The sequence below is a fragment of the Phocoena phocoena genome, chromosome 14 (genome assembly GCF_963924675.1).
Source record: "Phocoena phocoena chromosome 14, mPhoPho1.1, whole genome shotgun sequence".
Taxonomy (NCBI): domain Eukaryota; kingdom Metazoa; phylum Chordata; class Mammalia; order Artiodactyla; family Phocoenidae; genus Phocoena; species Phocoena phocoena.
Window position 1 is genome coordinate 2,569,676 of NC_089232.1, and position 15,170 is coordinate 2,584,845.

At 51.0% G+C, this 15,170-nt stretch overlaps 1 protein-coding gene across 1 annotated transcript in view; it reads right to left on the bottom strand.

The window, feature by feature from the left end:
• Window positions 1–13,649: 13,649 nt before the first annotated feature.
• The window catches only part of MRPS9 (mitochondrial ribosomal protein S9), a 44,173-nt gene continuing 42,652 nt past the window's right edge, over window positions 13,650–15,170 (bottom strand). Inside the window, exon 11 of the mRNA XM_065891340.1 lies at window positions 13,650–13,764. Within this exon, the coding sequence (XP_065747412.1) occupies window positions 13,673–13,764 (92 nt within the window). The 3' untranslated portion in view covers window positions 13,650–13,672. The remainder of the gene's footprint in view (window positions 13,765–15,170) is intronic.

Consider the following 15,170-nt stretch of genomic DNA (forward strand, 5'->3'; position numbering starts at 1 on the left):
TGCGGGGCGTTTGGAATTACCCAGGCAGGAGCTGACGAGGGCTGTGAACCCAGGCAGCAGAGGATGGTCGAGAGGGGAGAGGTTTGAGAGTCTCGGGGTGCGACGGACGAGCTCCCCGTGAGTGAGTGACCATGGATGTGAGGAAGGGGAAAGGGGCTGAAGTGGTGGACAGCTTTTGAACTTGACTGCATACTGGAGAGAGGTGTCGTCACTAAGAGAACACGGGTAAACCTGAAGGGAGGGCAGGGCGGGGACAATGGACAATAATTCTCTTCCGTACCTGCTGAATCTGAGATGTTATGGGGCATTCAGATAGAGGCAGTTATATTAGAGGCACACTCAAAGGGAAGACCTCGTTGGGGGCACAGACCGCGCACTTGTTAGCGTGGGGAGGGTTAGAATCTTAGAAGCGGATGGGCTTGTTCATGGGTTGTGTGTCTAGAATAAAAGGGAGAGACTGAAACCCAGGGACTGGGGAGCCTCAAAGCCGAGTAGAGGGCACACTCGGGCTTGTAAATTTTAGAACCGACACGACAGCATAGAGAGAGGGGGTGAGGCCCCATTGCGTTGCCCCGTGAGCCATCTGTTCTATTCGGGGGACGCCAAAGGTTAGGAGCTGGGTCAACAAAGAGGAGAGAGAGGACACTTACAGAGAGGCGTCAGAACGGTAGGAGGATGTGGGATCCAAGGCGGTGAGAAAGTTTCCAGAGGGATGGGGTCCAGTGCCTCACAGCGACCAAGTGAAAGGGGCCTGAAAGATGTCCCTGACCTCTGCAGTTAACATTACTGGTGACCTTGGCAAGAGCCGATCGGTCAGTGTGGTGGAACCGCCCTGGGCTGGGCCTGGTGGAGTGGAGTGGATGTGGGGTACGGAAAGGTGTGGACAGGCGCCGGGATGAGGGGGAGAGGGCAGGGGCTGCTGAGGGGCCCTGGGGACGGCAGGCACATTCCCACCGAGGAAAGGAACTGTGCAGACATCCCAGGCCTGGGAGGCCGGAGGACGGGGTGACCAGACAAGACTCACCCCCAGCAGAGGGGGACACCTGAGAACAGACGGGGGCCGTAGGAACGGCTGGGCGTCCACCGGGCAGAGACCCTGGAAAAGCTGGAGCTCTTGAAAAGGGAAATGCTCGGTGCTGATCTTGGCCGTGGGGCCGGCACGCGTGCCCCGGAAATGGCAGAGGCTCTACGGAGTCACTGGCTACCGGTATAAAGTCCATTCATGCCGCTGACTTGACAGAGTTAGTTCTGGGAATTGACCCTAAGGGCAAATGAAAGAAAAAGCAAGTATGCTGGTCCTACATTATTTACGGTATCATTTTTTTAAAGCACACGTGGCTAACGGTATGGGACCTAGTTAAGTAAATTGGGAAACATATGCTCGATGGATGGAATATTCTGAGGTCATTAAAAGGACGATTATGAAGCTCAACGTGGTTCTATGAGAGTAAATGGAAATCAGTCTTAAAATGGTGCGTATGTTCCAATTACCATGATGTAAAATATGCTTTCACGAGAAAATATACACACTGGAACTCCTAAAAAATGCTACTAGCTGTTGGTTGTGGATACTGGTAAGATCACGGGTGGGTTGTTTTCTTTCTGCATTTGGTAAACTCACTTTGAATGCTACAGCGCTAGTTAGAGCAACAGAAAAGCAGCCTTGAATCTTCTTAGTTATCAGCCTATTGAAAAGAGAACATAGCTGAATATTTCCCCTCCATCCTCTGACGGTACGGAGGTCTACGATGATGGAGTTGGGACGTCCCCGGTGGCGCAGTGGTTGAGAATCCGCCTGCCAACGGAGGGGACACGGGTTTGATCCCTGGTCCAGGACGATCCCACATGCCACGGAGCAACTAAGCCCGTGAGCCACAACTACTGAGCCTGTGCTCTAGAGCCCGCGAGACACAATTACTGAGCCCGCGTGCCACAGCTACTGAAGCCTGTGCACCTAGAGCCCATGCTCCACAACAAGAGAAGCCCCCGCAATCAGAAGCCCGTGCACTGCAACTAGAGAGAGCCCGGGCACAGCAATGAAGACCCAACGCAGCCAAAAATAAATAAATTTATTAAAAAAAAAGAAAAGAAGATGGAGTTTACGTGATACAGCGATTCCACTGGAACCCTTGCACTCCACAGCGTGGAGGGTGAGTGTTTACGACCAGGGTGGTCCCCCTGCTCCCGTGGCAGCCTGCGTCACCCCGCAGGCCACAGCGCACCTGGATGCTGTTGACAGAAACGTGCTGGCTAAACTCAGCCTGCATGTCCTGCCAGGGTGGGGAAGGCGGGGAAGGGGAGAGAGGGCTGTCCTGGCCAAGCCCGTAGCCAGCACGTGGCCCACACAGTGCCTGCGCCACCGGGCAGGTCCCTGGGGGCCACCCACACGCTCTCATCCACTCCCACCCCCGGCACCTCAGTCTCAGGATGGAACGCCCTGTCCCAAACGTATTGGTTTTTGCTTCTCAGTCTCTTAATAGTGGTCTTCCACTATTTTGAGTTAAATTCTCTCCACTTTTTTCCTTTTTTTGTAAACTAGCATTTAGAGAGTTTATTAATACTCAAAACACTGATGTAAATGTATGTTTTGAAATAGCAACTCGCAGTCAGAGGGGAGCCGGTCTATCCCAGGGGCAGAGGCTGGAGGAGGAAGCAGGGGTGTCCGGCCTCCTGTCTGCAGGAATCTTCCTTCCCTCCCTGCGAGACACTGCTGCCAAGTCCTGCGACTCGGCTTCCGGTCTTTTCCAGCAATCCACCTTTCATAAGAGGACTCAAGTTATCCTCATCACAAGAAGAATAATTGTCCTGGTAACTATGCGTGGTGACAGATGTGAGCCAGACTTACTGTGGTGATCATTCTGTCATATACAGGCAGACCCGGAGACGCCGTGGGCTCGGTTCCAGACCACCGCAGTGCAGTGTATATTGCAGTAAAGCGAGTCACACAAAATGTTGGGTTTTCCAGTGCATACAGAAGTTATGTTTATGCTATACTTTACTAAGTGTAGCATTATGTCTAAAAAATGCACACGCCTTAATTAGGAAATACTTTATTGCTAAAAATTGCTAACCATCACCTGCGCCTTCAGCGAGCCTGATCGTTTTGCTGCTGGAGGGTCTGGCCTCGGTGCTGATGGCTGCTGACTGGTCTGGGGGGTGGCAGCAGTAAGTCTGCCACATCGACTGACGACTCTTCCTTTCCTGAACGATCTCTCTGCAGCCTTCAATGCTGTTTGATAGCATCTTCCCCCCAGTAGAACTTCTTTCAAAACTGGAGTCAGTCCTCTCAAACCCTGCTGCGGCCTCATCAACTAAGCTTATGGAATATTCTGAATCCTTTGCCGTCACGTCAACAGTCTGCACAGCAACTGCATCAGGAGTAGATTCCGACTCAGGAAACCACTTTCCCTGCTCATCCGTGAGAAGCGACCCCTCGTCCGTTAGTCTTCTCCTGAGATGCAGCAGTTCAGCCACATCTGCAGGCTCCACTTCTAATTCTAGTTCTCTTGCTGTTTCCACCACATGTGCAGTGACTTTCTTCACCGAGGTCTCGAACCCCTCAAAGTTATCCATGAGGGTTGGAATCAACTTCTTCCAAACTCCTGTTAATGTTGATATTTTGACCTCTTCCCATGAATCAGGAACGTTCTTAATGGCGTCTGGAATGATGAATCCTTTCCAGAAGGTTTTCAGTTGACTTTGCCAGATCCATCAGAGGAATCCCTGTCTGTGGCAGCTATAGGCTTATAAATGTATTTCTTAAATGATAAGACTCGAAAGTTAAAATTCCTCCTTGAGTAATTTCACGGGCTGCAGAACGGAGGCTGTGTTAGCAGGCATGAAAACAACATTAATCTCATTTTCCATGTCCATCAGAGCTCTGGGGTGACCAGGTGCGTTGTCAACGAGCAGTAGTATTTTGAAGGGAACCTTTTTTTTCTGAGCAGTAGTTCTCAACAGCGGGCTTAAAGTATCCAGTAAGGCGTGTTGTAAACAGATGTGTTGTCATGTTCCACTTACAGAGCACAGGCAAGAGTAGATTTAGCGTAATTCTTAAAGGCCCGAGGATGTTCAGAATGGTAAGTGAGCACTGGCTTCAACTTAAGGTCACCAGCTGCACTAGCCCCTAACAAGACAGTCAGCCTGTCCTTTGAAGCTCTGAGTTCAGGAACTGAGTTCTCTTCTTTAGCTATGCAAGTCCTAGATGGCATCTTTTTCCAATGGAAGGCTGTTTCACCTACACTTAAAATCTGTTGTTTACGGTAGCCACCTTCATTAGTTATTTAGCTAGATCCTTTGGATAGTTGCTGCAGCTTCTACATCAGCACTTTCTGCTTCACCTTGCACTTTTTATTATTTTTTAAGATCTTTTGGCCTCGCTGAGTGGCATGTGGGATCTTATTTCCCCGACCAGGAATCAAACCGTGCCCCCTGAACTGGAAGCGTGGAGTCGTAACCACTGAACCGCCAGGGAAGTCCCCACCTTGTACTTTTATGTTATGGAGGTGGCTTCCTTTCTTAAACCTCATGAACTAATACCTGCTCGCTTCAAACTTCTCTTCTGCAGCTTCTTCACCTCTCCCAGCCTTCACAGAATTAAAGAGTTAGGGCCTTGCTCTGGAGTAGGCTTTGGCTTAAGGGACTGTTGTGGCTGTTAGGATTTTCTATCCAGACACTACAACTTTCTCCACATCAGCGATAGCGCTGTTTGCTTTCTTATGTCTGTGCGTGTTCACTGGGGCAGCACTTTTAATTTCCTTCAAGGACTTTTCCTCTGCATACACAACTTGGCTAACCGTCTGGCACAAGAACCCTAGCTTTCGGCCTGCCTCGGCTTCCGACATGCCTTCTTCATTAAGCTTCATCATTTCAAGTTTTTGATTTAAAGTGAGAGATGCGTGAACCTCCTCTCACCTGAACACTAGAAGCCACTGTAGGGTACTAACTGGCCGAATTTCAATACTGTTGTGTGTCAGGGAGCAGGGAGGCCCGGGCACAGGGAGAGAGATGGGGAAGAGCTGGTCGGTGGACAGTCAGAACACACACACATTTATCCATTGAGTTCACCATCTTACATGGGTGTGACTCGTGGGCCCCCCAAACAATTACAATATAGTAACGTCAAAGATCACAGATCACCCTAACAAATATGGTAATAATGAAAAAGTTTGAAATATTGCGACAATTACTAAAATGTGACAGAAATACACAGAGAGCAAATGCTTTGGGAAAACGGCACCAACAGCCCTGCTGGATGCAGGGTTGCCACAGACCTTCAATTTGTATACATACATAAAAAATGCAATATCTGGGAAGCACAATAGAAGGAGGTGTGCCTGTGTACAAATATCAAATCATTATGTTGTACACCTGAAGCTAATATAATAAAAGGGAATCAATTTAATAAGTGAGATCATTATAAATTCAAATGTAAGCATGTGGAACATAAATCAGAATTTAGAGATTCATCTGCAATAGCCAGATTTAAAAATATAATTAGTATGCCTGATGTTTCCAAGGGGCATTACAGCGTACAGGAATCACCTGGATGAAATTAGGGAAGAGGGCGGGAATCTCACCCCCTGTGCCTTTTCTGCATCGAGTAGCCTATTCGGTTGTAAACTACTCCACCTGGTGGTTAAACCAGGGTACTAGTCGCTAGAAATCTGGACACTTCAAGGCGAAATTCACTATTTTCTGTTATAAACGTTATGAATGAGCTTTAAAAAGTTCAAACCACACATGAAAGAAGAAAGTAAAAGATAATCAATAATTTCACTGCATAAAGATATCTGGACACAAACAGATTTTATAAGTCAAATACGGGCATAAAAATATCTAGACACATACATTTTATAAGTCAAATACAGGCATGTAATACATGAATATTCTTTGCTAGAAGAGAAATAGTTACCACTTGCTTTTTTCACTTCAAATGAATCAACGTCTCAACACAATTCAGGAATGAGAGCTAGTCCGTATCTGATCACGTTAGCATGAATAAAAACTCGGAATCCTTTCACCCAGCAATTAGGGTAACCTCTGTGGACCTCTGTTAAAGGGGGGGGTGTCAGAGGTTGCACACCAATGAGACCCCGAGTCAGGCTCCTGACCCCTGGGGCCCGTGGTCTCTCACTGTCCAGCACGCGCACGCGGCCTCCCTGGGGAAGCCTCCGGCTGGTGACAGCTGGACGGAAAGAGCCCTAAGCTCCCCTCTGCTGCCCCTTCCGGAGGACACTTCACACCTGCAGCAGGGTTTCCCTGTGTGTGATCCCCGGACCGGCTGCAGCCGCATCTCCTGGAACTAGCTGGACATGCAAACTCAGCTAGAAATGCCTGCTTTAGGCCTCCTGCCGAAACTTGGGGGGCGGGGGTGGGCCCAGAACGTGTCTTAAGTCCTCCAGACGACTCTGATGCCCATCTGAGAACCACGATCTAGAACACTGATGAAACATCCCCTTCTTTCTTATTCACTTGTCTCTCATCTCATTATTAACCTTCAAAATTTTCCCTCCACACGGGATTGGGTTACTACGCTTCAACTGATCGCCATAGGGGTTACACTATTCACTGACCTGGTAGTTACGGGTCAGCTTGACAAAGTAACGGGATGGGATGACATACACTTCACATACTTCACGAGTGACTTGATCTTGGACTTAAGCTTTCAAAACCCAGGGTCTGAGCCCTCTCTCCAGCTCTGCTTCTTGCACTCTGGTCCCAGCCATCAGCGACGTCACCTGACGCGGTGCACTGCCTCCTGCCTGAATTCCCTGCTCCACCCGAGGCCCCGAGTGCCCCCTGAACACGAGGATGGTCGAATGCACACACAGGGCGCGCCAACCTCCGCTCAGAACGTGCAGTGATTCCCGTCTGCTGCCAGGGAAACCATGGCCTTCCAGCCCTCCCCGTCACCCCGCCCCCCTCTGCCCTGTCCTCTCACTATCCTCCTCCCTCTGCTCCGCCCACACCTGCCAGCTCCCGGGGTTTGGCATTAGGCCAGCCCCTCGACCGGGGCCCTCCGGTGCCACGTGTAAGATGCTTACTCCTTGCTGCCTTCAGGGCTCCCTGCAACATCTGCACCCCCCCGCTGTGCCAGTCCCAACCCCCCTTCCCTGCTCCAGGGCACCCTCCACCACGCGCAAGGCCAGCCACGTAACACTTCATCGTCCCCCCAGCCGGCACGCAAGCTTTTGTTTCTGCTCCCTAAACCTCCTCAGCACTCACCGTGGGGCTGCGTATATCAGTATCTGTTGGGTAAATGGAAGAGCGCAGGGGTCTGCGAGGGACCCCGCGCCTTCGCTCTGGAAGGCGTCAGCCCGCTTTGCGCCCGGGAGCTAGGCTGGAAGTGCTATCAAGGCCCCACGCAGGGCACATCCTGAAACCCAGCCGGCTCCAGGCAGCCACGCCCAGTCCAGCCGTCCAGGAGAGAGGCGCACAGAGTAACGTGTGTGGGAAAATAAACTTTCATTTTTTGGTTTAAAATTCGCACATCCCAGAATATGTTTCCCAAGATAAGCAAGTCTTCGCTGGCAGAGCCATTAGATGGTGTAAAATTGCCCCAACGGGCCTTCCCTCGGGCACTGGCTGCAGAAACGTCCTAAGGGAAGGCTGTCCCCCGAGCTCCATCGGCGATTCAGTGCGCAGATCTCTTCCAGAAGCCCTGCCTCCTGACTCGCTCGGGGACCTCTGAGTTCCTGCGCCAGCCTCATCTCCGACAATACCCTATGCTCACACCTATTATTACTTTCTTTCTTTCGGCCGTGCCACGCGGCACGTGGGATCTTAGTTCCCCAACGAACCAGGGATCCATGCCCCCTGCACTGGAAGTGCAGTCCTAACCACTGGACCGCCAGGGAAGTCCCCTGTATTACTTTTCTAGGGCTGCTGTAACCAAGCACAAGCACCATGGCTGAAAAACAGCACGAATGTACTGCCTTACAGTTCCGTGGGTTAGAGGTCCAAGCCCGAGGGTTTACCTCACTGGGTTAAAAGCAGGGTACGGGCAGGCAGCATTCCTTTCTGGCGGCCCGCAGCACCTTAACATTAAGGCTAGGGTTCACTCGCCTGATCAGATTAAAAGTATACACTGTTCAATGTTCAATGTTTCTAATTTAAAGGAAACAGATTTCCTAAACCACAAGCAAGTCACTGTTACTCTATTTATTGAGCTCTGAAGTTAAGTAAATCATTGAAGAATATTCTGAAAGACGGTACTACGATGAAATGAGTAGTAACAGACACACACTAGATGTTTTAGAAATACCCAGCCATTCCCTCCGAGCCACTCCTGTCTGTCACCTCTCAAACCGCCCTGTGTCATGCACTCTGCCCAGCAGGACATCTCAATTCTCATCTGTGTGACCCACGAGTGGGTTCCACTCTGTGGGGACAGCTAAGTTTGTAACTTAAAGATCCGCTTTGGAGTTTGGGTGGCTTATTGTAGGTCTCCAGATTCTCCCTGCAAACCCTCTGAGGTCCAAAGTGATTTCTCCCAACATGCCGGGGAGTCTCTGAGGCAGTATGTGGACATGAGGGCAAGATGACGGTGGTGAGCTGGCCCCTTGCCCTATGGACCCCGCAGATCCCAATGCAGGGGGTGGACAGGGAGAGGAGGGGCAGGGAGCGCAGGAGGGTGGTTGGCAGGGGAGACCTCAGAGGGCGATGCCGCACAGGTAGTCAGAAACGCCCATCCCATCCCACACGATACTGGAGCTTCTGTTTAGGAAGCCTATATATAGACCAAAATGAGCCCACTGTGCTCTTTAAACAAGTAATTTCAAGGTAGGAACAAGAAACCCAGAAACTAAAATTGAGATGACCATAAAGTTTTGAATTCGTCCCATCCTTGTCATGAACTGAATGGGCATTCTCAACGAGGCGCTGTGGAGACCCTCAGGCCAGGAACGGACTTCCGGGGTTCCAGGAACCCCTCAGCATTACAGGGTGGTCCTCTTGTATACGCTGCCTTTGCAGGGTGAGGAGCCTTTGTTTTCACCTAATTCCATTGCTCCAACGTGGATGAGAGTTTTTACAAAGTTTACATTCATATCATCTTGAAAGAGAGCCAGTGCTGGTGGCGTAGGGGAGGCCCTCTAGCTTGAACGGTATTCGTGCGCAGAGATGTTTCTACAGAAAGCCTCCAGCACCCGGGTGTCAGGCTGCAGCTGGCTGACGCTCCTGTCAGCACCCGTGGGCAGCCGGCTGGGGAGAAGAGAAGCCAGGTCCAGAAGGGCCCTTGGAAGAGGGAACGTCCACAGGCATTCCAGCCAGGCCGGCTGAGGCCAGCCCGTCTTCGGGATGCAGGGATGCCCACGGCGCAGCTCGGACCGAAACGCAGCTGGCACTGCCTCCCTGTCACTTCTTCCCTCAGGAAGACAAGGCCCCTGGCACTGCCTCCCTGTCACTTCTTCCCTCAGGAAGACAAGGCCCGGGGGGATGTGCAGGGGGGCGGCTACCAAGAGTAACTGGGGCGCAATCTCTGAATGCTGCCCGCCGGGCAGGGCTCACGTCCTCCTCGAGGCAGTTTTGACGTTTTTGGTCGACACTGGCAACGGAGAGTCAGCAGGACCTGCTGTCTCGGAAACCGCCAGGTGTCTCACCCCAGGTCTGAGTGGTCCGCGGAGCCCTGGAAAGCAGGGATCCTGCCCCCATCTTTCAGACCAGAGGGCTGAGACTCAGTGTGGGTGGAGGGCAGTGGTCTCCGGAGCACGTGTCACCCCAGGCCTCGCAGAAGCTCCCAGCCGACCTGCCAGGTGAGGTCCCGTCCTCAGCTCCGTGTCATTACTGCTCAGTCAACACTTCTCAGCAGGACCTAATTGCCTTCTAATTGTTTTCTCTGTGTTTGTTGTTTTTCTAATTAGAGACGCAAATTCTAAGCTTTGAGGACAAAAACTCTGTTGACTACTTTTTGTAACCCCCTTCCAGGGGGATCCAGAGGAGCCACCAGTAAAGACGCCATGCACTGATGGAAGAATCCAGACGTGCAAGGAAGATGAGCAGGCAGACCCCACCTCCTGAGCTATCGGAACGTTTGAGCGAGGGGTCGGTAGTGGCGTCCCTCCCCCAGGGGGAATGTTGACTCCCGAGCCTGGCGTGAGGGGGCGCTGGGCACAGACAGCAGAATCCTCCCGCTGCCTCTGTTGCAGGGAGAAACACGCACAGACCCGCACCGCCCGCGAGCTCGGGCTGGGGAGGAACAGACGGCAGGGGAGGAAAGGGTGCTGGGAACAGCGGCCGGGCCGCTCACGGGCACCAGGCAGCGGAGGGGCGGCGCGGCTGGGGGGCTCTGCAGGCAGGGCTGAGCCTGGGGAGGCGGGTGGAGGCCAGCGTTCCTTAGCGGTGAGGGGCCCCGACAGCTGCGGTGGCGACCACTCTGCACAGCTCCGCAGCGACCCAGGCCTGACCCTGGGGCACAAGTCCCACCTTCAGGGACGGGACCTGCTGTCTGCTAGGACTGCCCCTGCGCCCGCTCCACCACTGCTGCCGTGGGAGCTTCCCTTGGTCCGAAGTGGCCCCAGCTCCCTAGTCTGTCGGAAGAACCCCGAGAAGTGAGAGGCCAGGTTGGGAGCCGAGCGCCCGGGAGACCTGGGACACGGCCCCCATCCTGCAGGATGTCCGCCCAGCCCAGAAACCCTGAGAGCCTCCCAATGTCTCCCTTTTCAGTGTAAAGACAGCCCAAGTCTGAGGTTCTTGCCACCTGCCACCGACAGGTCCTCATACAGCCGAACACAACCACCTACCGATGTGCAGTGTCCAGCTCCCTTTCCTTTATCTGCGAATCGCCGTGAAACACGCCTCTCCTCTACCACCCTCCCCTCACTTCAAGGCAATACAAAATTCAGTGTGATAGTGGGGGACCCTGAGCGGGAACAGTGACGACAGTGTCCTCGGCGGAGAAGTCTACAGGGTTTGAAACGCCATCAGGAGAGTTTGTGTGAATCTTGCATTCTCGACTTGGAGAGAAGGACCTCACACTGTGAGGCTGGCTCCCCCGCGGAGGTTTCAATCATTTTTAAGAGAAGTACAATCAAGTCTTGGGAAAATGAAAAAGGAATAAATTTGGAGTTCCCGTGAACAGTTTTCAGAGAAGATCCAAAAGTGGTCCTAACTTTTGTTAAAGCTAAAGTAGCAGTGATTTCATGAAAAGTAACAGGAATTTACCACTTTATTAAAGGGGTCTCCTCCCATCCGTTAAAGAAAATTTCCTAGAAGGAACCTGTCTGGTTTGTATTTATAACTTGTTAAATAAATAAATGTCCGATGAATAAAAATTGAGTAAGAAAAAGCACTAACACAGCAAGACCAGGACCCCGTATTCTGCTACTGCAGGAACAGTGCCTGAAAGGCTGAGGCCCTATGTAAAACCCAGGTTTTATCAGGATCAGGTATGAGGAGGCCAACAGGCCAGCAAGTGACTGCCTGAAAGGCACGCGGCAGGCATGTGGTTTACTGTGGCCAGGGACCCACTAACCCTGGGAGGGGCCCCCCCTCCAGGCAGCAAGGCCCCAAGACGTCTGGAAACACATGGTTAAAGCAGGCCTTCACTCCAAAAATCACGGCCTTTAAATACCTTCTGATTCTAATGAAATACCTAATTCTACCTTATGGTTCCTTTTTTGAAATATGTATTATAAACGTTATTATTTGGTTTAAAAAGCCAATGGCCTGTGCTGAAAGAAGGAATACACTGATATGACTTGAATTGTTTTTTTCCCCACATTTTGCACCTCTATAGTAATTTATATTTTCCGAGAAATGACAAAAAAATTCTGACAATATTTTGCTCAGTGCTGAAGCTCAGTAGTTTTTATAGCGTAGTGCTCAAAGATTACTTTCAACTTTCAGTAATGAGTTCATGGTGTCTTAACCAAAGGCTTACAATAAGAAGAAAATCTTCTGTAGCCCACAAAGTTGGTCACCAAAGAAGGTGGCAGTATTTCTGTGAGATGATGATGATTTTTATGGCCCCTTGACTGTTAATTTGGAGGAATGGCTCACAGGCTTCCTGGTAGAGGCGCTTGCTTGACATCAACACTCGTGCAAACACAAGGTGCTGGCCCTCCTTATAAACACTGAGAGCTCCTCACCGGCTGCCACCTCCCGTGGTGTGTGAGGGCTGAGCACCTGTGTCAGTGGGGCTGCTGAATCGAGTGTAGCCTGGACGTCTTAACAGATACATGGAGACACTCGGTCTCCAGCACTCAGCTACCCCGCGTACAGCACCGTGTTTGTTTCTTGTGAGGAGTCAAGGCAGTGAAGTGTCATTCTTTTTCAAGGAAACTGCCTGCTTACCCCATGACCCCACTCCTTCCCTCGTCCAACTGAGATCCTGTGCGCCTGGGTTTAAGCAAACGACAGCGGTTAAGGAGGGGTTTCTTGAGGAAAATCACAACCCACACTGATAGGGGAGCTGCTCTGGGCTCTGCAGCTCCTGTGGATTTTACTGAACCCTCTAACCCTGGGACAGGGGCTGCTGTGCTCCCCTCCTCACAAGCGACCACCCAGCTGTGAGGAGGTCAGCTGCCCCCGGAGACTGTTCTCGAGCTCCTACATCCCAACTCACGGTAGTCTTTCATTCACTTTTATCATAAAATGGTTCATAATAAAAATCACACGTATCACATTTGAAAGGTACAGTGAAGTGGACACTCATGTAACCCTCCTCCTAGCCAGACAAAGATTATGACCAATACCCTTGACCCCTGCTCCCACCAGGTCAGGCCCAAGATCTCACCGTGGTGTCTGCTTCACCTGCTGGATCTAGGGCTGCACACAAAGGGCGGACTTATTGTCCTTAAACCCCCCCCCCCCCAAACCCTCCTCATGCCCGTGGTTCTCAGTATCATAGGGAGGGACCGCTCTGGGCATCTTGTGAGAGCAATGGAACTACGTAGCCCAGAAAAAGTGACGCATGTATAGATCCCTGGAACTACTTCGAGGTTTCACGACACGCCAAAGCCAGATCCTCAGAACTAATTCATACTGTGACCGCAAGTCTGTACCCAGCTTGGAAGGTACTATGCTAAGTGAAATAAGCCAGAAAGAGAAAGGCAAACTCAGGCGTGGTATCACTTATACGTAGAATCTTTAAAAAAAAAAAAAAGTCACACTCAGAAACAGAGAGTGGAATGGTGGTTGCAGGGGGCTTGGAGGGGGGGACTGGCCTGTTGTCCTCCGCAGAGACTCAGCTGGGCTCCTGACAGAGACGCTCCACGGGCTTCACTCTTCTCAGCAAGGACTCTCATCCCTCGGTTTTGAAAGATATGCTGTAACAACTGCTCTCTGGGAAAACGAGTGAGTCCAAGTCCGTCCTGTCATTAAGTCAGCAGTGCGGCTCTGCTGGGTCAGATGTGTGGGGCTGGGACTTGCCGTCCGCAAAAGGCGGTCTCTTGATTGGATTTTGCTGATGCTCCTTTCATGTCGAATGTGCCAAGATTCTGAGTTATGCTTCTAAAGCTCTCTTCTGAAAAGGTTTTAAAAGTAAAGCAGGGCAAAGCTAAGCAGTTCTGAATAACGATTTTGAGAAGGTAACCTCTACGACACTGCATTTAGCACAAATCAGCCCCCAACTCCACGGTGCGACGGTGCTGCTTCACCCGGCCAGCGCCTGCCTCCTGCGCGTCCGCCGCGTGCCAGGCGCACAGCGCCCCCTCCTTTCCCGCCCAGACACTCAGCGCTTCTTCCAGGTGAACTTCCTGCGGGCTCCCTCCTGGCCCGGCTTCTTCCGCTCTCTGACACGGGGATCGGCAGTAAGCAGTCCCGCTGCAGCATAAAAAGAGACGCCTTTATGAACCATGGAAAGCGCAGGAAGGCAGGAGAAGCGCCTGGACCGGCGGCCCCTGCCGTCAGAGGAAGAGCCCCCAGGCCCGCAAGCAGTTCCCAGCCTCATGTACAACTCAGGACAGCAGTCTGCGTTCACGCTCCTAAGCTATCTCCCCAACTTCTGAGGCAAACACCAGGCACATTACTTGAGTCTGCTTTTCTTCTCCTATGAGAGATATGACTCCCTTTTGGTTTTTAAACTTGTTCAACTTAAGACAAAGCTGCTCTGCTGTGCCAGTCGCTACTCACTGCCAGGGAACTTGCCCGGCACACCTACTGTTACAGATGTGCAAGTTTTAAGAGGGAGAAAAGAAAAACTTCCTGGGTGGCGAAGTATGTGGAAGTATACAGACACCATACAGTAACAGTGCCTGTGAATATACCGACACATAATATATGACTTATCGAACGTATCTGAGAAAAGAAACTTATTTTTCTAATTTGTGTGATAATAATATTTCTTGGTACTTTGTTTCAGAATCTAAAAAAGGTTTTAGAGTTGTGCTCTCAGCACAAGGCATTGGTTCCAGAAGAGTAAAGTCAGTTTAGACTGGAAGCTCCCGGTCTCCCACCGTCAGGAGTAATTACAACTTCTGAGCAATAAGCGAGTCGCTCTCAGCGTACGGCCCCGATGGGTGTGCCCAGTGGCGGCCCAGACGTGGGATGCTGGTAACTACCACAAGAACACCAGCGACGAGAAAACTCTTTAACTGTGTTTATAAATATGTAAACAGACCGGAGTTTCTCACTTTTTCACCTTTCCAGCACTAGCACTTCTCTTCACTGTATGTGAGGTTTCTGTATGTTATTAAGGTACTTTCAATGGCCACACAGCAAAGGCAAAATTCACATTTTACACTTGTCATATACCCACAGCTCTTGCATTTACTTGTACTTAGGGGATGTGGAATAACACAACGTTTTGTGCGGAATGCAAACAAGACCTGTCTAATTTCTAGTTTAAATGATAAGTAATGATGCTTTATTACTTTTCAATATGCACAGAAACTCAAAACTAGCAGAATTGTTAAGTGAGGTCCTATCAAATGATTTTAATGACTAGATATGAGTCCTACAAAATGGTGAACTGTTTATAGGCAAATGGATTTTTAGAGGTTTAAAAAAATGAACTTGCTTAAGCTACAGGTGGCCCTATCTGCAGCGTGGGATCAGAACCCCAGCAGCGCAGTGGGAGGGCAGGGGCAGGGCCCACGTCACTTGCCCAGAGGGGCTCCTGGACCCAGAGGCGCCGGGGGCCTTGCTGAGGCCACACGGCCGGTCGGGAGTGCCCGCAGTGCTTTCCTCCTTCACAAAAGGTGGGAAGACACTCCTCAGCTAGAGCTGCC